The 24505-nt window shown below is 42.0% G+C and overlaps 1 protein-coding gene across 6 annotated transcripts in view; it reads left to right on the plus strand.

The window, feature by feature from the left end:
* Positions 1 to 22499, plus strand: part of Prkacb (protein kinase cAMP-activated catalytic subunit beta) — a 91868-nt gene extending 69369 nt beyond the window's left edge. For all 6 annotated transcript variants that reach the window (XM_041656537.1, XM_041656617.1, XM_041656672.1 and 3 more), the window contains 5 exons: positions 1938 to 2064; positions 3214 to 3309; positions 6147 to 6269; positions 15695 to 15859; positions 19392 to 22499. In XM_041656537.1, the coding sequence (XP_041512471.1) occupies positions 1938 to 2064; positions 3214 to 3309; positions 6147 to 6269; positions 15695 to 15859; positions 19392 to 19517 (637 nt within the window). In that variant the 3' untranslated portion in view covers positions 19518 to 22499. The remainder of the gene's footprint in view (positions 1 to 1937; positions 2065 to 3213; positions 3310 to 6146; positions 6270 to 15694; positions 15860 to 19391) is intronic.
* Positions 22500 to 24505: the final 2006 nt, after the last annotated feature.

The following is a 24505-nucleotide window of genomic DNA, read 5'->3' on the forward strand; positions in this document are numbered from 1 at the left end:
GTGGATGAGCATAGAGCTGGGTGTGTGGATGAGCATAGAGCTGGGGTGTGGATGAGCATAGAGCTGGGGTGTGTGGATGAGCATAGAGCTGGGGTGTGGATGAGCATAGAGCTGGGGTGTGGATGAGCATAGAGCTGGGGGGTGTGGATGAGCATAGAGCTGGGGTGTGTGGATGAGCATAGAGCTGGGGTGTGGATGAGCATAGAGCTGGGGTGTGGATGAGCATAGAGCTGGGGTGTGTGGATGGGCATAGAGCTGGGGTGTGTGGATGAGCATAGAGCTGGGGTGTGGATGAGCATAGAGCTGGGGTGTGTGGATGAGCATAGAGCTGGGGTGTGGATGAGCATAGAGCTGGGGTGTGGATGAGCATAGACCTGGGGTGTGGATGAGCATAGACCTGGGGTGTGGATGAGCATAGAGCTGGGGTGTGGATGAGTATAGAGCTGGGGGGTGTGGATGAGCATAGAGCTGGGGTGTGGATGAGTATAGAGCTGGGGGGTGTGGATGAGCATAGAGCTGGGGTGTGGATGAACATAGAGCTAGGGATGTGTGGATGGATATAGAGCTGGGGTGTGGATGGACATGGAGCTGGGGTGTGGATGGACATACAGCTTGGGTGTGGATGGACATAGAGCTGGGGTGTGTGGATGGACATAGAGCTAGGGATGTGTGGATGGACATAGAGCTGGGGTGTGGATGGACATAGAGCTGGGGTGTGGATGGGCATAGAGCTGGGGTGTGGATGGGCATACAGCTTGGGTGTGGATGGACATAGAGCTGGGGTCTGTGCATGAGTATAGAGCTAGTGTGTGTGGATGGACATAGAGCTGGGGTGTGTATGAACATAGAGCTGGGGTGTGTATGGACATAGAGCTGGGGTGTGGATGGACATAGAGCTTGGGTGTGTATGGACATAGAGCTGGGGTGTGGATGGACATACAGAGTAGCATGTATCACACTCTAGATATTTCTGGTTCTGGTGCCATCCTTTGAGAAAAATTATTTTAAATGTTGATGTTGTTCATTCAAGACACAAATATGAAGGTCATTAAAATCAGGCAAATTAGGAAACATTCAATGAATGTACGAGAAAATGAACTAGAAATTCGGATTAGAAATTTGGCAGACCATTTTTAAATAATACTAAGACTGTAACATGAAAATAACACTAATAGTAAAAGTTACAGAGTTTGTTGATGTATGGCCTGTGTATTAGAACCTTCCCTTGTTTGTGAAAACATACAGCTTGCACATGTGTGACTGTAAACAGACCTAGAACAGGATTTGGAAATTCACGTGACACGATCGCCTGTGGGCGTCTGGATTGGAGTGCATTTGCTCTTCTCTGAACTCTATATCACGCCCTTTCTCTGGTCACGGCGTATCACCATTTGTGCACAGGAAATGCTTCAGAGACAGTGTTCATCTTCAAGTGAACACAATTAAGAGATTCTTATAATGAAATTCTTTAAGCCCCTAACTGTCTGAGAAAGTAAATGCAGCCTGTGAGTTGGAGCCTGGAGTGGTGGCTCTATAGACTATAGAATGGGCACAGTGGCTGTTCCGTCCTTCTCAGACCAGCTGGAATTGTAACAGCATCACCAGTCCCAGTGTGGGCAGTGGTAATTTGCAACAAGATGACCATTTTAAGGTTATGTTTTCCTCAGTATAAAATAAGATCCTGAGTGTATCTTATATTTACTATTATATAAAGGGAGTATGTCCCATAAATGTACAGTAGTGTTTTTGAAAGCAATAGATATTTGAAAATGTGAGTTCTTCACCAACTTCTGAGTGAGAAATATCTCCACTCCATCTGCAGTAGTGTGTAATCCACTAGTGAGCATTCGTCACCACCTGCAGTAGTGTGTAATCCACTAGTGAGCATTCGTCACCATCTGCAGTAGTGAGCATCACCACGCTCTTCTCTTTTCCAGTGAACCCCATGCTCGTTTCTACGCGGCCCAGATTGTGCTAACGTTTGAGTACCTCCATTCCCTCGACCTCATCTACAGAGATCTCAAGCCTGAGAACCTCTTAATTGACCACCAGGGTTACATCCAGGTAGGATTTGAACACTTTGCGTATATGTGTTTGGGAAACACTAAGAAACAGCGTCACACATTTTGCCTCAACTGTCAATGTTTGATAGTTGTTATCTGAGGGAAAAATTGTGTCTATCCAAAGTGAGTTCATAGTTCTGCCACTGCAGACAAGTAAGTAGCACATCAGGGAGAAGCCTGTTTATATCTCCTAGAATCAAACTCCTGCAGAAAGTCACAGTAATAGCTACATGTGGGAGTAGTGATGAGTGCCAGGAGGCCTGTGTGGACCGGCTGAGCGGCCCTCCGCCAGAAAACACAAAAAAGACCCCAGTGCGAAATTCTATTTTATATTGATAAGGCACTGGAAGTGGGAAATTCCTCGGGTGGCTTCGTGTGACGGTGCACTCAGGTGCATGTGCTCTACAGTGTTGGGAATCCTCCCGGCTGTGACCACAAGGGGCCTAGGAAACATGACTCTCCAGGAGCTCACTGTACATTAGGAGTATTAAAAAACCTGGAAAACTGCAAACCCTTTTGGTCCTAAGTGTTTTGGATAGGGATATTCAACCTGTATTTCCTCCTTTAGTACTAATAACCCTGTGGATTGTTAATGCTTTTAATGTAGCCATTTTAAAGCTAATAAGACTCAGTTACGGCCAAGTACACAGCCAGTAGTGGAAGAATTAGAATTTTAACCCAATCGTCTCCTAGTCCAGACACTTTACCATCAGTATGGGGTGGGATGAGACCTAACTGCAGACGGAAATTGGTAGCCTTCTCTCCAGTTCTGTTAACAGCACAGGGCCATGGCTTTATATGGCTTACCTGGCAGCAGAGTGTCCCAGCCTTCCCCAGTGATAACTTTGTGGCCAGAGACACGTTGGACTTGAGGGCTGTTTTCATCAGTGCTTGCTTTATAGTAAAACTGTTGCTTTCCATTTTCATTCAGTGTGTCAGGCTGCATTGGTTCATTTGTTTTGAGAGGGGTTCTAGCTTCACTGCTCTGCTCTGCCTTCACGAATTATTGCCTCGCTGACTCTTCTTTTCTTTACTGCCACATCTTCCTTTTTTTTAAATTTTAATCCTGAAAGTTTAACTTTGAATTTAAATATAGGTCATCCGTTCTCTGCCAAGTGATCACTTCACACGTTTCTGTTTCCTTTTATAGGTCACAGACTTTGGATTCGCCAAAAGAGTCAAGGGCAGGACTTGGACATTGTGTGGTACCCCAGAGTACCTGGCCCCGGAGATCATCCTCAGCAAGGTACTGGGTGTTGTTGGTGTACAGAGAGGCAGAGTCTGTGGACTTCTGACAAGCAGTTCCTTGACAGAAGCTGGAGGTCTTTTAAGATATGAATTTAAATCTACAGCGCAGGATTTCTAGATAACAGTCCGTCTAGAGTTTGGCACAGGTCTCTAATCCGTGTTAGTTTTTACTCTGGGTCTTAGAAAAGCAGAGCAATGACCATTTGAAGCCCCAGTCAGTATTCTTCCCCACTAGACCAGCACAGGAGGCTTTCTCCCGGTTCCTCCAAGCACAAATCTAGAGACAAGACAGGTCACTTGTTAGCTTTGTTTCAACTCACAACCTAAATGAAGAGAATTTTGAAAGTTATTTTTAATTTTAGTTTAATAGTAATAAACAGTAATACAGCAATTAAGCCCTTTTAACCTTGCTGAAGCCTGGCCTGCTTTCCAAATGGTAGACTGTGGTACTAGTGCATTTACATTTAGTGTAGCAAATGTAGCCACACTTAAAGAAGTGTTTCCATTTTTTGCTTTCTTCTCTGGATGGAGAAAGTAGGAAGGGAAAGTGAAAAGACTGGGCTCAGAAAGGAACAAGTGAGGAGGAGAACAGGCACAGGCCTAAAGAACTGCAGAGACTGGGAAATTAAATAATAATTAAAACAAGCTTATGAACTGTCTTAAGTTAGCTTCCTAGTGTCTTACAGTCTAATTAATCCTTAAAAATTAAATACCGTTGTTGGTAACTTTGAACATTTCTCCCTTTCATGCACTTATAAATATGACCATAAAATAACTATGAAAACTTGCACACGTGTATTTATTTGAGTGCATTATGAAATGTTCATTGTACAAAATTTGGAGATTTTAGGAAAATGAAGAATCCCAAAAATCCTGTAGTCCTCCCACCCCAAAGGCAGGCTTTAAGAAAAGACGCTAGTTCCAGGACAGGCTCCAAAACCACAGAGAAACCCTGTCTCGAAAAACCAAATGAAAAAAAAAAGAAAAGACGTGTTGTATGTTTTTCTATATTTATGTACTAGTTGCAGTCATGGTGAATGTATAATTTGTGTATGATTTTTTTTTTTTTTTTTTTTTGGTTTTTTGAGGCAGGGTTTCTCTGTGGCTTTGGAGCCTGTCCTGGAACTAGCTCTTGTAGACCCGGCTGGCCTCGAACTCCCAGAGATCCGCCTGCCTCTGCCTCCCGAGTGCTGGGATTAAAGGCATGCGCCACCACCGCCCGGCTTGTGTATGATTTTTTACACATACATAACATGCACACATGAATATGCACATGTGTGTTGCTAGTGCATGTGTGCAAATGTACCATAAAGTAGTCACTCTTCTATTGTTATTTTTTACATTTTCCTGTTGTCTTGTTGTTTGTAGAGTTTTCTGAGATTTGTATGTAGTATAGTTTTTCCTCTATTTTCAGCAGTGGAATTGCTGAGTCAGAGGGTATGAATGTGTTTAAGGCTCTTGATATAAATGATCAAGTTGCTTTCTGAAAAGATTGTAGCATTTTAGATACTTACCAGGAGTGTGTGGTAATGTCTATTTTACTGTATCCTTTCAGTACTTGAGAATATTTGTTAATTTAAAAGACAATGAATGGTATCTTGTTTCATTTGATTATGAGTTATATTTTCAAATATGCAATTACCATAGTATTCTTTGTATGTGTATACAAATTAAATTGTGAGTCTATATCCTTTGCCTGTTAACTATGTATAGTGTTTTTCTAGTAACATTTAAATTTTCTATCCCATGTGTTATCTTGTATCTGATGAATATGTTTGCTATAAACATCCACAGAATGTAAAACAGAAGTGAAAGTGAGCAGGTGGTCCCATTCCTATTAGCAAGATATTGTCCCTCTTACAACAGATCTCCTTTAAAATATATAATCAGAGGAAAAAGGGAAATATCCATATTGTATTAGATTTTACTCAATGAATAGAAAACTAAATGATTAGAAAACTAAGTAAAGCTAACGTCTTGACAAAAAGGTGGAACATGGGGTTGTTGTTTTCCTCCCACATAATCTTTATCTGATGAAGACCCTGACCTATTGTAAACTTAATATAAACGTATTAATATAAACATTATCAATAGGTGTCCTCTTATAAGATGTTTATGTGGATTTTAGTAAGGTTGGTATAAAAAATACCAGATGAGATGATCAGAACCTTTGAGTTGTATTTGACTCATAGTGTATTTTTTAAATTTGCCTTTTCTTTTGATATGCTGCTCACAAAACCCTATGCATTTGTTTTCTTTCCTGTGCCTTCAGGAGGTGAGATACAGACCACAGATCGCAAACTTCACATGTACTTGAATGTTAATGCTGATTAAAAAAACACTTAAATTTTAAGTTTTCAAAAGATACTGAAATAGACATGATCATCTCAAGTATTTTCACCTCAGATCCAAGAATATAAGCTTTTCTGAAGTCAGCTTCATCATTCATTGTTCCAGTAATTTTGTTTTAGAATGTTTTTACCTTTTTAGCTATGCTGTTGCTAACCTATCGCACAGGCCATGGTGTGGGATGGCCCAGCAGAGGTACTGTGGTCTCATTCCCTCTCTGCTGTGGAAGAACAGCAAAAATCCCACTGAAGCCTAAGAGATTTTAACAGTCCTTCCCAATATCAAACTCGAGTATCTGGAAATTGGTCATTTCCTTTACGTAAACCTGTCCAGATAGCTTTTGTTCATTTCTCATATCCCACCTCTCACAGCTGCTAACAGCTGCTGCAGTCACGTTCATGCATTTCCAGATTGTTTCCAAGTTGCTTGTCTTCATTTTCCCCAGTAACTCATGTAGTGACTGACATTGCTTCTGCCTTGTTTCAGGGGTACAATAAGGCGGTGGACTGGTGGGCACTGGGAGTGCTGATCTACGAGATGGCCGCTGGTTACCCCCCATTCTTTGCAGACCAACCAATTCAGATTTATGAGAAGATCGTTTCTGGAAAGGTCAGTGATAACTGTAATTGTTCCTTTGTTCCTCATTATCTGGGTGTGGTTTCAAGTTGGCAGATTAGAGGCGTAGCACGTTGTCAGACACTTCCCTAAACTAGGGGGAGTAGCAGTACTCTGTCCTGCTGATCTTCCAGAGAAAGAGCTGTTAGACAAGCTCATCAACAAGATTATATAAGGCAGCTTCCCTTTTCAGAATTTTGGTTTTGTTTATTCAAAAGAAAGTATGATTGTAATTATTTACAAAATTCCTGTAAATCAGAATAATGATCTCATGTGGTTTGCACTTGGAGAACAGTTTTAGGGACTGTTCTTATGTAACAGTTCTAAAAACAGACTTCTTATTTGAATTACATCAAAATTAGAATTGATTTTAGCAGAATTGCCTATGTTTAATGTGATTATAATGGAGGCTGAATTTTAGCAAATAGGAAACAATAATCAGCCTTGGCCATGAGTGGACTGAGCCCGTGGCATTGCGGTAGATCATTCCATGAACTCTACTCTTGCATTCGTAGCCTCTCGTTACAGGCAGTCATTCTCACCTTCGTTCATGCCTGAGATCACGTCTGGAGTCACAGCTCCTGCACATTGTCCTGAGTGGCTCTCACCCGCCCATCCCCCACAGAAATAAATACCTGTGACTAATCTTTGGACTTGAACATTCGTAGGGGGCTTTCTGCGCATTGTAGCAGCATCTGTAGGGAACGGGCCTTGCATTTCTTGCTCATAGTGCTTACACCACATCCTTCACCTGTCCTTTTAGTTTTCTGTGAAAAATGCGGCCATGGAATGGACCATTGGCTTTAAGGGACATTGCCCTGAGAAGGATGCACTTGCCTTTTTGGTTGTTGTACTCTGTGACCTTCTTAGGTAAAAATAAGTCTAATCCACCTTTAGACTAGAAGGAGCTGGAAGTGAAGTTCTTCATTTATTTCTACCTCAGCCAGATTCATATTCTGAATTTTTGTTAAGCTGAATTCAGCATCCATGAATTTAAATTTTTCAGTGTTAAATATTCACAAGGTACCATGAATATCCCAATAACATAATAATTTAGTCTTTATGCTAGGACTGAAATTTAAATTGTAACTGCTCCATAGTGAGGCTGCTGGGAATACATGTACTAGTCACTCTCTGTTTCAACCCCTGAGAATTCCTGCCTCCACACCGCAGTGTTGTTCCAAACTTCACTCTGCCTGTGGCATCTACAGGCTTCATGAGATACTTTTTCCTTTTATTTTGCTACATTTTTCTGGGAGGTTTCAGTATTGTGTTAGTATTCACAAATTAGGGAGCTAACCATAGGTATTAATCTTAAATTTGTCCCAGGTGAAAAGCAAATGCCTCTTGCAGGTGAATAAACTGAGCATGGTGTTGAAGGAGGGATAGGGACGCAATCTGTCTGCAGGAGGACAGACGCAGTGCTTACCTTAGTGACGAGGATGCCTGCTCTTCTCGTTCCATTGTAGCTCTCTACTTCAGGCTTTTATCCTTTGCGGTTGTTTCCCTAGCAGAGTTTGATAGAAGAACTTTCCATGTGCACGGAATAAAACATGACAAAAACAATAGACAAAAAGTGCTTTTGCTTTTAAGAATGTGGGGCTGGGGATCTGGCTCTGAGAACTGGCTCTGTTGAGGACACTTGCTGCTCTTGCTGAGGTCAGGGTCTGGTTCCCAGCACCTAGTTGGCAGTTCACAGCCTCTGGGAACTCAGTTCTAGGGGATCTGATGCCCTCTTCTGGCCCTTTACCCACATAAGGTACAGTGGACCCGTGCAGGCGCACGCATGCACACACACGCATAAAAATTACCAGCCTTTAAAAGGAAAGAAAGTGAAAGTGAATACTTAACTTTCAAAAAAGAATAAGAACCAAAGATCATATGAGGCCTATTAAGAAAACTGAAATATATTAAAGCGAGAATATATTATTAATGCAAAATAGAAATGTAGGCTAGACAGAAATGTAGATGTTAAAGGAATGTTTCAAATAATTGAACTGGAGGTAATCAGAAAGTTCCTGAACCTTTTCTGTACTACTTTATACTTCTTCATAAAGGAAATAAAATTATAATAAAGATGCTGTGTAAACTAAATTTCTGTGTATTTAGAACAACTGCTTTAGTTAAAATGAGTGCATCTAGGTATAAATTAACCTCAGTTTGACAGTCTTTCTTCCTTGGGCAGCTTTGTTTCAGCAGTTGGTGAACTTTTCTCACTTCGTGTCAAATTTTAATATGTTGTATCCAATAACTGAATATGTTCTGAAGCTTTAACCATTTAAAATATAATTGTACTTTTTTAGAAGCACCAGCTTTGTTACATCATGATGGAAGTGATTTTCACAATTTATTTAGAAATTTGACAGATGTTTGGTGCTTTTTTATCTAGCTGAAGGTGTCAGATTCTCTCTCCATGTTGGATAGATTTCTACCTTTTTCCCATCAAAAGCAAAATTCATGGCATGGAATGTTGCCAGAGTGTCATCGTTAGAATCCGTGTGTGTGAAACATAAGCCACAGTCACAATTCCCCTTAACATTGCTTCAGCGTTCAGATCCAACAGAAGCTCTGCTGTGAGCCTGTTCCTGCCTCCACTAGCAGAGAAAGCCACGTTGGAACTTAGCTAGCTTTAAGGTTTTTATAATTCATGTCATTCAAACCCAATTTTCGTCTTATATTTGGGGAGTCTGTATTTATAGTGTTCAATTGTTTTTCATTCAAGGTTATTTTTTTTCTTTTGGGAGAGATGGTGCATCCTTGTACTCTTAGCGTTTGGGGGGTAGAGGCAAGAGGTTCATGAGTTCAGAACCAAACTGGGTTATATGGAACCATCTTAATAACAAAAAAAAAAAAACAAAGGAATAGCTTTGTCTAATCTTTTCAAAAGCATATTACATAATGCAGCAATATTTTATGTTCTGAAACCATATAATAAGATGGGTGCAATGTCGTAGTTAAAACTTAAGTTATTATATTATTGATTCACTTAAATATATACATTTGAACATTAGATTGTTAAGTCATTTCTCTACTACAATATTTTCACCCAAACTGGTAATTTTAAATACACATAAAGATGATCAGTCAGCTTTTAGACTATGCTCTGCATGTATCTTGCTTTTGAAAAAACAGAGGAGGTGGCATTTAAATGTCAGATTATTCATGACTGTTGAGGTTTGGGTTTGAAAGTGCGCAGTTGACAAAAAGGATTTGCAATCCTGCAGTTACTGTGCCCACCTTAGTGATGCTGTGCACTGTGTTTCTGTCTGTAGTTTTGGCATTTCATGTCTGAGTGCCAGTAATTTATAGCAAGAATCAGATGTGGTTTCCACAGCAACTCGCTCTGGATGTGGTACCCATGGCAATATGAGAGTCAACACTGGGTTCAGAAATGGTGTGTGAAGACAAAGTAACCAAATAGTCTTAGCCTCACTGTATATAATGTAAATATTATTGTAGTCTCAATGAGCAGCAAGAGGATAGTGCAGGAAATATAGACAACCAGCATTTAAATGAAGGGTAATTGATTAGTAGCCCAAAGGTCATTCATTCCCTTCTGGGTCAGGATCCCAAAGTCTGTCTCCAGGCTTATTGCCTCTGGGAGGACTCAAAAGGCCCAGTATACACTGGTAATTGGGCCTCGATTTGTTACAGCCAATGGGTACATAGCCAGATGAGCACAGAGAAAAGGCAGTCCAGGCAAGTCCAGAAGAGATCAAGCACAGGTCTGCAGGAGCCTCTCTGGAGAGCCACAAGGATACATTTAACTACCCTAATATGAACTCACCAAAACACATATGTGGGGAATGTTATATGCCAGTAACAGCCATGAGAGACTCAATACCCAGTGTCTTCATTGGCAGCTCATCACCCACACACCCTACCACAGAGCAAAGTCCTGGACTCTGAGAATGAAAGCACACATTCAGATAAACCTTGGTATCTGTAGTAAATCTGTGCACAGTGAACCACACTTGCTCAGGGAAGGTTTCATACAGTGTAAGGAGCTGCCACCACTCAAGGTCCCAGATCTGTGACAGACACAGAACTTGGAACTATGTCAGTCCACATACATCCTGTATCCTAAACAGTAAACACATATGCAAATACACTGCTAAGGTATTTTTGTTGCTGCTTTTTTCGGAAGCGTCAATGCCATTTTCTGCTTAGCTTTGGCTATAGTTACTTTGACCTAGAAGTATTCAGATGTTATCTTCTTTTTACTGGATCTCATGTGTTGAAGGTTGGCGCCAAGCTCAATGTGTAGCCAAACAAGACTTTGAACCTCTAATCCTCCTGTCTCTGCCTCCTGAGGGTTTGTGCCAGGAGGACCAGTTTTACGCTGTGGTGCTAGGAGGAGACCTAGGGCTTCCTACATTCTAGACAAGCACTTGACTGCCTGAGCTGTGTCCCCAGGCCCTAAATATTGTTCCCATGAAATACAAAAGCTGTTGTACTATATTCATAAAACCCTGGGCCATTTTTAACATTTTTGTCCTGGTGATTTAATAAGATAGTCTTACTGGCCTGGTGAGCGGATTGTTCCAACACTATTGAGAAGAGAGTGACGTAGTCCTCTGCACCCATCTAGATTTATTAGTTCCCCTTGGAGTCGGTGCTTATAAATGTATTGTAATGCCCAGCTCTCTTTTCACTTAGGAACCCCTGAGGACCAGTGTCAGTATTGGCACATCTATAGAAAGCCTAGTGAATAAAAATGCTTTATCTTTAGAAAATTTAATTAATGTATAGCTTTTTTGCTAGATAAATCCTGAGATTGAAATAGTTCATTTAGAGAAATGGTTTCTTCAAATGTATTCCAGTGTGCTGTGGCCAGAAGTTAATAGAGTACCACTCAAGGCAGTGTTCAAACTCTGTTTTAAGTCATTTAACCTAGCAAGTTTATTCCAGTGCATAAAAATTGTTACTAGTCATGTAATCTTTCCCTCATGCCAATAACTGCAGAATATTAGCAAGACTGCCCCTCCATCAGCCAGAAATTAGTTTTATAACTTCTATAATTAAGCTCAGTGAAGACAAATTTGATTCCGTCTTATTTTATTGCTAAATGTCAGGGGTGGGCCCAGTAAAACCATTTAGTACATTTAAATCATAGATACCATAACAAATGCATTAATTTAATTTTTGGATGTAACTTCACTTTTGAGCAATAAATGTATCCATTTAAATTTGCAGAAAATAATAGTTATTCCAAAACTGGAACTCATGAGCCTGTAAGTGGTGCTGAGAGTGAGCAGTTTCTCACTCTGCTCAGCTCAGACTGACCTCACATGTTATATCATATATTGAGATACAACATGTAGGATACCATCTGTATGCACAGTGCTGTTCCTATAAAGCAGGGCTAGGGTCATCCATTCTATCAAAATTTCAACAGTGATTGTATTTGAATATTTTGACTTCTATCTTTAAAGCTCCTTCCTTGATGAAGCCTCAGAACATTAAGGTGGTATTCTAATAAAAAGGCTGAAAAGGTGGGAAATGCATTACTATTAGGCATAATAAAAGCCATAACATTTTCATAAATGTTATAATTTTCACTGTCAAATAAAATATCTTCTCTCATATCATAATTGGATAAATTGAGATTGAAAAAGGTGAAGGGTTTTTCCATAGGTCACAGAATATGTATATAATTCAAGTTGAGATTGCAAGTTGGAATTATTTCTGCTAAGGAGATTTGACCAAATAGGTTGAGGCTCACCAGCCCCCACGGGTTTGAGGCCAGTGTAGGCAACATTACAAGAGCCTGTCTTTTGGGTGAGGGATCAAGAGTATAAATAAGCAGATTACTCGCATTTTTACCTCCTGATGCCACGGCCAACACACAGGGAACATATCCCTAGCTGCACCCTTGACTACACCTTCCACTGTCTCCACTGCCAGCACCCTTTGGGGACAAGTGCATCCTGCCGTCCTGTAAGAGCTTGCGATGGATGAGGCTGCAGTCAGTGGGGACACTCGGGCTCAGCATGCTGGGAGCCCTGGGTCCAGGCTCCAGAACCAAAAACAAAAGGAAAAGCTTCTCTATGATTTCCCCATATTCTGCAGAGTAAAAATCGAAGCTCTCGCAGTGTTGCTTTCTGAGGAGCGATGTCACGTTAGAAGGTCACTCTGTTGTCTCATTATTTATCACCTCCTTTCTCAGGATAAAAATCCCCTGAAGGCAGGTCTCTGTCTTACTTTGTTTTCTGTGTGTCCCAACCACATCAGTGCCTAGCACACAGTAGATGTACATCAAGAGTGGATTCAGATTCGTGCATTTATTAAGGTACATGGTACATTGGTGCATGGTCAAGCCAGGTCTACATGTTGGATACAGCTTAACGGTTGTGATCTCTGCCCAAATGCTACGGTTTCCATCTTTGGAGCCCCACCCTGGAGGCACTAAAGAGGTCTTCTGTGTTTTAACACTGCACAGTTCTGATGCTCGTCACCGGCTAGGATCTTGTTCTGCAAATCTGTAGTTCATTTGAGAAACAGATCCCACCAGAGCAGTGCACGATTAGGAGACTCATAATTAACATGGTTCCAAGGTTGGGAAAGAATCATAGGAAATTAAATTAAGGAAAATAGAAGGAAGCACTCAAGGAGGCACATGTCACATTGTGGGCTCCTTGTCCAGGCCTACCATGCCAGTTTCCAGGAGCCTCCTCAGCCTCGGTGGACTGGTGGGCTGAGACTCCTCTTTTCAGTACCTGCCTTTTTGCAGTGACCGCAGTGTTTCTGCCCCATCGCAGACTGGCAGAAAGCTCATAAACACGCATGTCAGAGGACTGAGTTATTTCCCCAGTAGTCCCAGGGCCTCACTGTGGCCTCACCAGTTCCAGTATTCTGTTCTTGTGATCTTACTGAAGTGTTTTTAGCTGATAACAATGGCGAAAGTAATTGTCTTCTTGAGACAGTTTTGAAGGAAAAGTCAGTCATTCTTTCCTTTATAGAAACTGTTGTTGAATCCAAGTTATTGCGGCACTATTAGCATGGACCATGGAAGATGTGGGCTACCTGTCAGCATCTTCAGAGACGAGGATGTGATGTGGCAGTAGGGGCACATCTATAATGGAGAACATTCCCAATTAAATATGGCTGTTTCTCAGACTACACCACTGCCCACTGAGAGTCACTGCTCTGAAATTTAAACACACATACACGTGTCCTTATTGCTCTGTTTAAATTGCAGAATAAAGAACTGCTTATTTGGGTACTTGTTTGTTCGTGCATTCTAATGCACATTCCCTGAATTCAGGAAATAATTTGTGTGCAGTGCATCACTGTCTGCGATTGTGAGCACCGTGGATGGAATCACGGGCACATTACCACTGCACACTTCATGCACATTCCACTCTAAGCCGAGTCAGAGCCACTTGAATAAGTAGTGGTTTGGATCTAAACAAAGTGTAGGTGCCCTACAGGAAAAGCCTGATCCACTGTAACCATGGGGAGGAACTGCCATTCATTTTTAATGGCAGATATTCATTGCCTCATGAAGACAGGTGTCATGTTCTCTAACCATATTCACACCCTCATAGCTTTGTCTTTCTCTTGTCTCCTTCCTAGCCTCAGGCTCATTTCTCTCATCTCTTATGTACATACACATATGTTGTTTGTGTGCCTATATGAAAAGACAGGATTTGCAGGGAGAAAACTGTTTGTTTGTTTTTGTTTTTCAAGACAGGGTTTTTCAGTGTAGCTGTGAAGCCTGTCCTGAAACCTGCTCTGTAGACCAGGCTGACCTCAAGCTCACAGAGATCCGTCTGCCTCTGCCTTCCGAGTGCTGGGATTAAAGGTGTGCGCCACCACCGCCTGGCCATAGGAAAACATAGTTTTGAGTGGGGCTTATGGGTCACTTTTTCCATCTCCATTCATCTGTTGATGACACCGAGGCGATTATGACTAGGGTTCAGCAAATGTGGATGTGCTAGTATCTCGGTGATAGCTTGACTTGGGCCCTCGTGGTCAAATACCCAGGGTGGTAAAGCTGAGCTGTGCAGTAGTCTTCATTCTGTCGTCGTGGAACCTCCTGATGGCTTCTGTGGTGACTGACAACTCTACAGTCCCAGAGCATGTGAAGGGTCCCTCTGCTTGCCGTCCTCCTGGCGTCTGTCTGCTCTCATGACTGTCACCTTTCCCTCTGTAATTTCCTTTGGGAAGCTCTTGTTTGTTTCAGAAGCTCATTACTGTCTTGCTGTTTTTAAAGTAGAAAATTGATACTCCTTACTTTGTAGTCGTTGTTTCTAGTAGAAAAGATGAAAAGTTACAGAAAAGTTTTAAGCTTAAACTTTTAACCATCTCTAGATGATTTTGGATACCATTTTTAGCCTCTTAGTCATGGGAGCGTTGCAGAACAATGAGATGGGCGTGTGCTGAAATCCAGATGTCTGTTTGGAACGTGAGCTCTGTCTCTGCTCTGCGGTGTTAAGCAAGCCATTTGATCATTGTTCATCTCAGTTGCCTCACCCATGCCTATAAAGTGGGTGCTGCAACATACCTAAGCCCCCAAACCTGCATTTTAATATTGTATCTCCTGAGTTATTGCTGGCAGTTCAGTGTTATTTCTCAGTAAAATTCTGCCCAAAGTTTTTCTCTAACAAATGTAATGGTTTCCTATGCTGGAAAAGGCAGTGTGAGCGTTTACAGCCTTTTCAGAATGCATTTACTGATATTTTTCCTATGTACTTCCCCTTTAATTATAAGTTTAAGTTGTATATCTCTGAGAGGTTTACAGTGAGGCACAAGGGGTTCTCTCCTGAATATGGGTGAGCCTTCTGATAGTGTTCAATTTCTAGAGGCCACTCTGTAGATGGAGCTGTGGGCCGCTTCCCACCTCCCAGCTTCCGGCCACCGGCTAGCTTTATACCCGAAATAACAACACACAAATTGTATTCTTTTAAACACTGCTTGGCCTATTAGTTCCATTCTCTTACTGACTAACTCTCACATCTTGACTAACCCATATCTAATAATCTGTGTAGCACCACAAGGTGATGGCTTACCAGGAAGATTCTAGCATACGTCCATCTTGGGCTGGAGCTTCATCATGTCTGCCCCAGAGATGAGAGGCATGGCAATTGCCTCACTTCCCTCTTCCTCCCAGCATTTTGTTCTGTCTACTTCACCCACCGAAGGGCTGGCCTATCAAATGGGCCAAGACCTTCCTCCATCACCGCTCTATGTTCTTATAGGGAGTTCACCACTGAAACAAGGCTCTCTGAGAAGTTTAGCTTTTACACAAACACACTCATCCTTTAAGACTATGGTATTTCGTGAAAAGTGTTTGGGGATCGCCTCTACCTTCTCCCATTGACATAGTGATCTGTCCTTGAAAAAAGCCTATATGAAATCAACAGAGAACTAGCCGGCAATCTGAAATCTCCCTCACCTGCTCTGTGTCTGTGCAGGTCCGATTCCCATCGCACTTCAGCTCTGACCTCAAGGACCTTCTCCGGAACTTGCTGCAGGTGGATCTGACAAAGCGATTTGGGAACCTGAAGAATGGTGTGAGCGACATCAAGACCCACAAATGGTTTGCCACTACCGACTGGATTGCTATTTACCAGAGAAAGGTGTGGGTCTACTCTGAACTTAAAGCCTCTGAGACGTTGCATTGACGTCATGTAGCAGGGGCCCTGAGCGTCAGCATGTCACAATTCTCTCACCTTTTAAGCTAATCCTTCACAGCGTCAATCCCAAAGTGCCTTCTCGTATGTGAAAGAGAACACCTGCATGGTTTCATTCATAAATCTTCCCTGGCCATGCTAACTCTTGACAATACTGTGGAAGCGAGATTTTAGATAGTATTCTACAGGCTTGTGTTTCAAAACTGATAAAAGTCACATTAAAAATATAATGTCTAAATGAAGCCACTCCAGAATCAGGGCATAGCCAGACGAACACTGCATCAACTTAAGTTCTGGGAACGTTTTCAGTTTTAGTTTGGCCTTGCTGTGGATATTAACCAGGGTTGCAGCTTTTTTCCATCATTCCCAGGAAGATCCAGCCTTTTCACATGTTAAGTCCTCTTGCATGTCTGCCTCTCAGTTCCCAAGGATTTTTTTCCAGTTTGTCCACCTTCCATATTCCAATGAATTCTTGAAGTTAAATTTCTGCCTCAGTGTGGCGGTTTCTCGGAAGCAGTCCTTCCTTGCTCACTCTCATTTCCGAGGATTTCATGGGAACAGGAACTTTATCTCCCTTCTTCTATATCCTGTCCCTGGCGAGAGCCACTGACGTGTGCGTCTGACTTGTAGCCAAATCCCTACCCAGTACCCATCGTTCCACAGATGCAACTGCCCTTCGTCCATTCGAGACTTCTTTAGGAGAGATGAAGTTCATGCCCTGGGGAAGTGCAAGCAACTTATCTGACATCACTATATTTTGTCTTTTAAGGAATTATTGATTTACTTACCTCCTCCAACTAGTAAGTGGCGTCCTGTGCTGGCCCCGGGCAGTCTTCATGGTGCTAAGGGTGTGGTGAGATTAGTGAAGTGGGTCTCACTCCTCCAACTCCGACCTCAGCGCTAAAGGGATCGGAGGCAAATCAGTCTGCTGTGCTAATAGCAAAGGAACACAGGAGACTACACATGAGAGCCTAGACTAAGAAGATTCTAGAGGAAGCGAAGCTCAGGCAGTGTGAACACTGGTTGTAAATACTAGTGTAGCTCGTCTAGAGCATTACTGCAGCACCTGGCTAAGCAGAGGACAACCCCAGCTGGCCAGTGTGTTTATAAGAAGCTCGCTTTGCTCCTGAGGTGAGCGGGTAACAGCCCCAATAGCAGCAGTATGTAACTTAATAGTAAGTGCTTTGCTGTGGAAAGAAATTGGGAAATTTAAGATTTTGCTCTGTTAACTTTATCTCTTCTTTCAGTCTTGAATGCTGAGTTAAAAATAACTCTCGTGAAGTGTGTATATTTAGCTTCCCTCTTCCCAGCCCCACAAAAACCACAGCTTCTGATGTTTGAAAAGCTTGCCACATTTCATGATGAACAACCACAGAGCACATTTCCTGAGGGAAAAGAATTTAATACCCTATTTCATATTAAAAGCAGTTTTTCTAATTCATTAAAATTTTAAAAGATTATAAAAACAAAGCTATAAAAGAACTTTAAAATTCAGCTAATAGAAAGCTTAGCAAGACTGAAACAGGCTGAGGGCAACCCGGTACCAAAGCTCACAGCCAAGGCCTGGAGGTGTGGTCTCAGGCATCTTAGCTCAGCGTGTGTGACATGCTCACAAATAAGGGCCCTGGTGACCAAAGCAGACTAATCGGCTCATAAAGCATGCTTGTGGCTCTTGTAGACCATCGTTATGGTTAATTAGACGAATTCTCATGAGTTTGAAGTTTTCCTGTGAAAAAGAAAATAATATGTTTTTTAGGGGTTTTTGCTTTGTTTGTTTGTTTTATTTTGCTAATAGAGAAACAGGCTAGGTAGAGAGCTGCTGTAAGTGTCAGTGCTTCCCACATAAGCTTTCGATCCCAAGTTCACCAGGTTCAAATCTCAGCATGTTACCGCTTACAGTCTGCCTGCCTCCTCTCTGGGTTTTGTACGGTGTGTGTTTGACACGCAGTCTCACTCTGACTGTGCAGGTCCATCCTTAAACCTGGCGGGGTGGGGTGCTCTTATGGCTGTGGGGGTGGGGTGCTCTTCTGGCTATGGCTTTCCAGGTGCTGGGATTATAGGTCTGAGCCAGAATGTGGCTTTTAAAGTTTGCTCTAACATTATTATTATTAAAAGGAAGGTACGCAGTGTTGAGTAGCACATTGTTTCATAAAACATTCGGATTTTACACACCACCTTTTTAACTTGTTGCTTCGAGTCTTTATGAGAAGGGAAGGCTGATTCAACAGGAAGGAGAGGGAGTTGGGGAGAGAGAGAGCCCTGAACTCTGAACCTAGGTCAGATGAACTGCCCATTACAGTATGATCTTGAGCACATTGTTTCAACTGTGTAAACATAGCCTTTAGCACTCTGTAAAGTGTGGGTAACTAGAGAACAATAGGAAGCTCAGTATGTAGAGAAGGTCTAGGCAGGTAAGTCCAGGCTCCTTTTATGCTCAGGTAATTTGGTGAGTAGACAAACATGGAGTCCTCCTACCCCCAGACGTGACTAATGCTGACCGTGTGGGCGTCTTTCCACTCCTTGCTATGTCCTTTGTCACTGCTGTTTCTGCCATGGTCATAGTTCCCAGCTTCAGTCTTCTGTCACAATTGATGCTTAGTACACATCCCACTGGGGGACTTAATAGCTCGTCCCAGAACCTTTCTGAAAGAATTTCCTTGACACCTGCTTCCTCCCAGCACTTAGCAATCTCATTTCTTGTTTATTGTTGTACAATAACTATCCTGGTGTTATGTTAGCATTGTTGAGTAGCCTTGATTTAGCCCCTTAGTAGTACAAAACTATTATGCACTTGATTCTGTTTATGAATAGAACATGCTTCTATATTTATTCAACTATTTTCTGGCACTCAGCAATTTTAAAGTTCCCCATATAGTTACAACTTTTTATACAGAATTATCTGTATTTATCCCTTGTAAGTTTAGCAGAAAAACTTCTTTACTCTTCTCCAGCCAGTTTTAGAAATTGACATTTTCCTGTAAAATCATCCCTACTGTTTATCATTACTGATTCTATCATCTTTATTGTTATATTTATTGTTAGCCAGTGTTGTACGAAAGTATGTATTTTTCTGGTGTGTGTGTGTGTGTGTGTGTGTGTGTGTGTGTGTGTGTGATTTGTTAGTGTTTAAAGAGTTCTGATGTATAAAGTTGAGCATGGTGGTGCATGTCTTTAATCCCAGTACTTGGAAGGCAGAGGCAGGTGGATCTCTGAGTTCAATGCCAGCCTGGTTGATAGTCAGGGCTACATAGAGAAACCCTGTCTTGGAAAAAAAACAAAAACTAAACTTGCTAGTATTTTGTCACAATTGTCAGATGAAAATGTGGGATTCTAGCTCCCCTCTAGTGCCTTGCATACCAAGGGCTTACTCATTTAAAGGTAGCAGACTGCGTGCATGCTGGGGCTTCACCGTTCTCAATGGCTGCAAGTTTTTGAGGAGTTATTCTTTTTCTGATTCTCCTCTTGATGTCTGTCACAGGTTGAGGCTCCATTCATACCAAAGTTCAGAGGCTCTGGAGATACCAGCAACTTCGATGACTATGAAGAAGAAGAAATCCGTGTCTCTATAACAGAAAAATGTGGAAAAGAATTTTGTGAATTTTAGGGAGGAGAAAGATTGCCTCGAGCTCACACTCAGTCTTTGCACGCTGTCGAGGGGGAAGGTGGAGCCGAGCCCTGCTTGTCGAAGCAGTTACCAAGTTCCTTCATTCCAGCAACTGAGTGAGGTCTTAATGCGTCATCAGTGTGCACCTGCGACCACCTGTGTTCCAAGGCACCGCTCCGCAAGCATTGGCCGTGCCAGCACACAGAGGGCACCACTCTCCTACTGTCGGCTGTTTGCTCCACCCTCCTGCATCCTTCTCATAACTTCTCTGCCCAGTGCTCCGTTTTGTTTTCTGGTGTTTCAGATGGCAGTGTTGTGGCTGTGTGTTATTTAAAGGAAAGCTGCGTGTTGCTTTTTGTAGTTTGGAGCGGTATTTTTGCTGACCAGTGGCTTGAAGATAAACTCTAATGATTATTTTTATTTTGAGTAGCTCGGACTCAGTTTTGCCAAAACTCTTAATAATTTTTGCAGATGGAATGTCGTATCACCAAGGGGGGTTGCCTACATGAAAATAATAACTTTGAGGAGTCAGTGATGGGGCGAGAAACTCAGTGGCTGCTAGCAGTTTGGTTCCTGGACCAGAGCCTTCATTCCCTTTGCCTTTTAATAGTCTTCTCTCTGTGAGAAAGTGAGTGACCAGAGAGATTCTTCATTTGTCAGGAAAAGTGAGGGACGTGGCTCCTTGCCTGGCTGTCTCCCTTGGTACCAACAGCTCTGTGTGTTAGACAAGAGTTTGAAGATTTCGAAGACTTCACTCTTCTGTGAGGGTTTTAGCCAGTATTTTAGGAAAACATGACCGATAAAATTTCTTAGCTAGTCCACATTGTCTGTTTCTTAAGGGAAACGAGCAACTCAAGGGAACATGGATTTGGATAAATACTAAGTCAGCGAAAGCCTTGATGCCTGCTTACAGCTTAGAGGTGCCCTCCTTTACGGGACATTTTCTGTTTGCTTTGGTTGAACAGAAGCTGCCGTTGCCTGCAGTCTGTGTGTTGAGGAGGGCACTGTTGCAACTTCGACTTTACCCCGCCCTGTGGCGGTGGGGAAGGGAGGCTAAGCTTAAGAAACTGCCACATTTGTGTTTTAATTCCGAGGTGTGATATCCTTAGATACATCAGAATCTCTAACTCCTTTTCTTTGTAGACAGAGTATATGATCATGCAGATACAGTTCTAATATTTGCGTTTCTGTGGTTTTTTATACTTTTTGCCAATTAACTTCACATGTTGCCATCAGGAGGAAATTTCAAGCACTCTTGCACACTTAGTTCAGTGTTCCTTTGGGAAGAAATGGCTAACTTTTTTCTTTACTATTCTTTCATTTCTTTTAATTTTCCCATCTCATTTTTTTTCTCTGTATCAGTGACCTACCTTAAATGATCAGCTCACCCAAATGGTTTAAAATATTCCATTTCATGAGTGATCAACAAGCATATAAGGTTATTTTGCGTCAAACCCTAATGTATATAGATATACATATATATATATATATAAAACCTCTATCTGCTTCCTTACTGCTGCAGGTAGGTCATTGACACCACTCTTGTTCATATGCACCCACCCTCACTAAACCCTTGAGGACACTGAAGTCCTATCTGAGACGTCCCCTCCACCTAGCTGCATGTCTTTCGGTTGTCAAGTGTCTCTGCATGGCAGTGTCCCACAAAGACAGATATGATTTCAGTTGGTCCACTTGTATTTAAAATGTGCAAGGAAAATTGAAATCCTCTGCTGTAGCAAGTTTATATAACAAAGATATATCATCGTGTTAATAAATTAAAAGCATCATTTGTACAAAATACTTTTAGTTTTTTGTATTTCATTTAAATCCAAGAACATGCTGATCATTGTGTTTTATGTATGCTACAAATTCTTTGGTAGCATTGTTGTATATTACTGTAAAATTGTTTCAATAAATCATGGGGATGACAATTTGATTGTTATAATTTAGTTTTCAAAAATTGAACAGATTTCTATGAATCCTAAAAATATTTTTTTCTATGAAAGTATTAGTACCCAGCTTGAGTCTGCCCGGGTAGATGACCCCTCAGCCATTCCATTTTAGCGTCTGTTTTAAGTACATGAGCAAACGGTCAGACGTGTCAAAGGGGACTAGTTCTGGCTAATCACGTACACTAAATTGGAATACTTTTAACATACCTAAAATTCCCATTTTTAGCCACAGCATAGCCAAAAAGATTTTTTTTTAAAGTTTGAAATAAGTCAGTGGCAAAACCCAGTATTTTTCTTAAATTATATTACACAAAACAGAAGAAATGATGTTTTTGCCCAGAATGTAAAGAATAGCTTTGTGCAGAAAGGAACCATGAGAGGACGGTGAAACTTACCAGAGTGATGTCTGCTGCAGACAGAGAGCTGGAAGGTACTTTCTGGGGTCCCTTGCAATTTCCCGTGTTAGGTCAAGGTTCCCTCTGTATCTAATACTCTTAAGGGACGTCATACTTTGAAGTAAGTTTCTGTACAGTGATACATTTCTGTGCGTCCTTCCTCTTCCATCTGACAACATTCTGAAAATCCTTTGACTATCATAAGATTCTTGTCTGACCCATTCCTTTCTCCCCCACCGATGCTAAATATCAACTTGATATCAAACTGTCAGCCTACCAAAAAGATATTGTGGCTTATGGGTATTGCTGTCTTGTTCTTGGTATGTTCCTGTACTGATTGCCCCTTGGTCTGAAAAACTTGCTCAGTGTAAGCCTAAAACTAGATGACTCTCCTTTTCCCACTGACTGTTTTTCTTTCCTTCTGCTTGTTGTAAGAATCCAATGAAATAATGTATGTAAAAACACCCTGTAAACTGTAAGCTTTCGGTGTAAGATGTAAGGTGTGTTGTTATTTCATTAATTACTTCTCTGTTTAGAGTGCAATTTCCTATGCACTACTATAGCTAGGAAATGCTAAAAATGTGTTTTTTAATTCATCAGTAACCGCAAAATTAAAGTATCTTCAAAGGTTAAAAGCTGTGGAGTCTTGAATTCTAGCCTAAGCCCTTCATCCTAGACGTCTCTTCTGCTAGTGGTGTGGCTGGAGCCCTAGTTTTCAGGTAGCTGGAGTGATTGGCGGCTCAGCTCTGAGCCAGGAAAGGATGAATATCAAGTCTTCTATTTAGATTAGACCTTGACTGCGGCTCTGCTGGCTGTGTCCGGGTTGCCCAGTGGCTTTGCTTCCTCATTCTGCTCCACATTCCTCCTAACTATGGGAGTGAATTTGTGAGTTTGGTGCTGTGAGACCCGTATGCTGACTGTGCAGTGAGCTAGGAGCACATGCTTTGCTCTTCAGGGCCACCTTGGAGCTCTCCTCCACCCTCACAGCTAGGCCGTTCAGTGTGCGTGGCTTGAGAAATCAGCAGTTTTAGATAATTATGTCAAGACCTTTCAATTTTGTTTGATGGTCATTGCAAACATTTACAAATACTCATGCATTTTCTAACATGATTCTTATTGTTTCTAGTGCTAATTTTTTTTAGTCACTATCAGGGCTGAATATAAATCTCAGTTTTCTCATTTTTCTTATAAAGCTCTGGGTCATGTCTTTATCCTATAACTGTTATTATTTGAGACCCAATTAACAATAAAGTTTCTCTTCTGCACAGATGTTAGATGTGAAGATAAATATTTGCTTTCAATTTAGCTTTTATGAATATGTGCTTGATAGTCTTTGTGCTCGAGGGGCTCAGTTTAAATTTTGCCTTGAACAAAATTGATGTATTATCCAAGTATGCACACATGAAATCCCAGCATTCAAGAGGCTGGAGCAGGGGAGGGGGATCATGAATTTGAGGCTAACCTGGGTTATGAAAGAGAGGCCTCATCTCCCAAAAGAAAAAAAAATGTGATATGTGTGTATTTATTACATATATATGAATCCTGATTCCAGTACCTCAGAGTAGAATTATAGTTGGAAGAAACATTTTAGGGGTGATTAATGTAAAAACTAGGTTGGATGGATGGCTTTGTGAGAAGCTAGGACAGTAACATCCCAAAGGAAGATGAGACGTAAGTAGCATGGCCAGAAGGCAGCACCGAGAGCCATGAAGAGGCATTTCTACAGAAGTCATTTCTGCCAGTTCTAGATCTCGGGCTTCAACACTCCAGAACTGCAAGAAGGATAAGCCAACAACCTGCGGTGCTGTTAGGACAGGCTAGCAAATTAAAGCCCTACAGAACTGTGCATGCCCACACCCAGAGCTCAGTGCTCACCTCCCAGACCTTCAGCACTTGGCCACCATCGAACTGCTGTTTTCAAAAGTTGGGGAAGCTCAAGGTGCCTTTGAAGTAATAAGGGCAGCGGGGCTGCGTCCCCAGCACCCCAGCTGCCTGCTCGGCGGCTAGCTTATGCCCCGAAATAATTACACGGACACTGTATTCTTTTAAACACTGCTTGGCCCTTTATCTTCTAGGCTAATTCTCACATATTAATTTAGCCCATTTCTAATCATCTGTGTGTAGCACCCCAAGGTGCGCTTACCGGGGAGATTCTAGCCTAGTCCATCCTTGGTCGGAGCTTCATCCCGGGAGCAGGGCATGGCGTCTCTCTCTGGTGTCTGCTCCTGAGAGGAGAGCTGTGGCGGCTGACCTCACTTCCTCTTCCTCCCAGCGTTCTGTTCTGTTTACTCCTCCCACCTATCCTCTAACCAATAAAATGGGCCAGGGCAGTGCCTTTATTAGCCAATGACCTTCCTCCATCATGCCTTGTCTCCTGTTTTGACCTTATTTGGATTACAGAATAGGTATTGCAACACTGAGACTTGAAGAAAACATGGCCCACTCAAGTCACTACTAACTCCCCGATAGATTTTCTTGGAGCGTTAAGCCAACCTCTTTGAGTAGTTCAAATTGACCATGAAAAGGCCCAGTAGGTTCAGTCCATCAAACGTGGGGCTGGCTCACCCACTAACGGTGATGTTGGCGGTATCTCACTGGATCATCCTCTCTTGTTTTCTTTGGGAGAAGGGGTAGAGCTCAG

This window comes from Microtus oregoni, unplaced genomic scaffold (genome assembly GCF_018167655.1).
Source record: "Microtus oregoni isolate MIOR12 unplaced genomic scaffold, Mior012 000000F_ref0000247, whole genome shotgun sequence".
Taxonomy (NCBI): Eukaryota; Metazoa; Chordata; class Mammalia; order Rodentia; family Cricetidae; genus Microtus; species Microtus oregoni.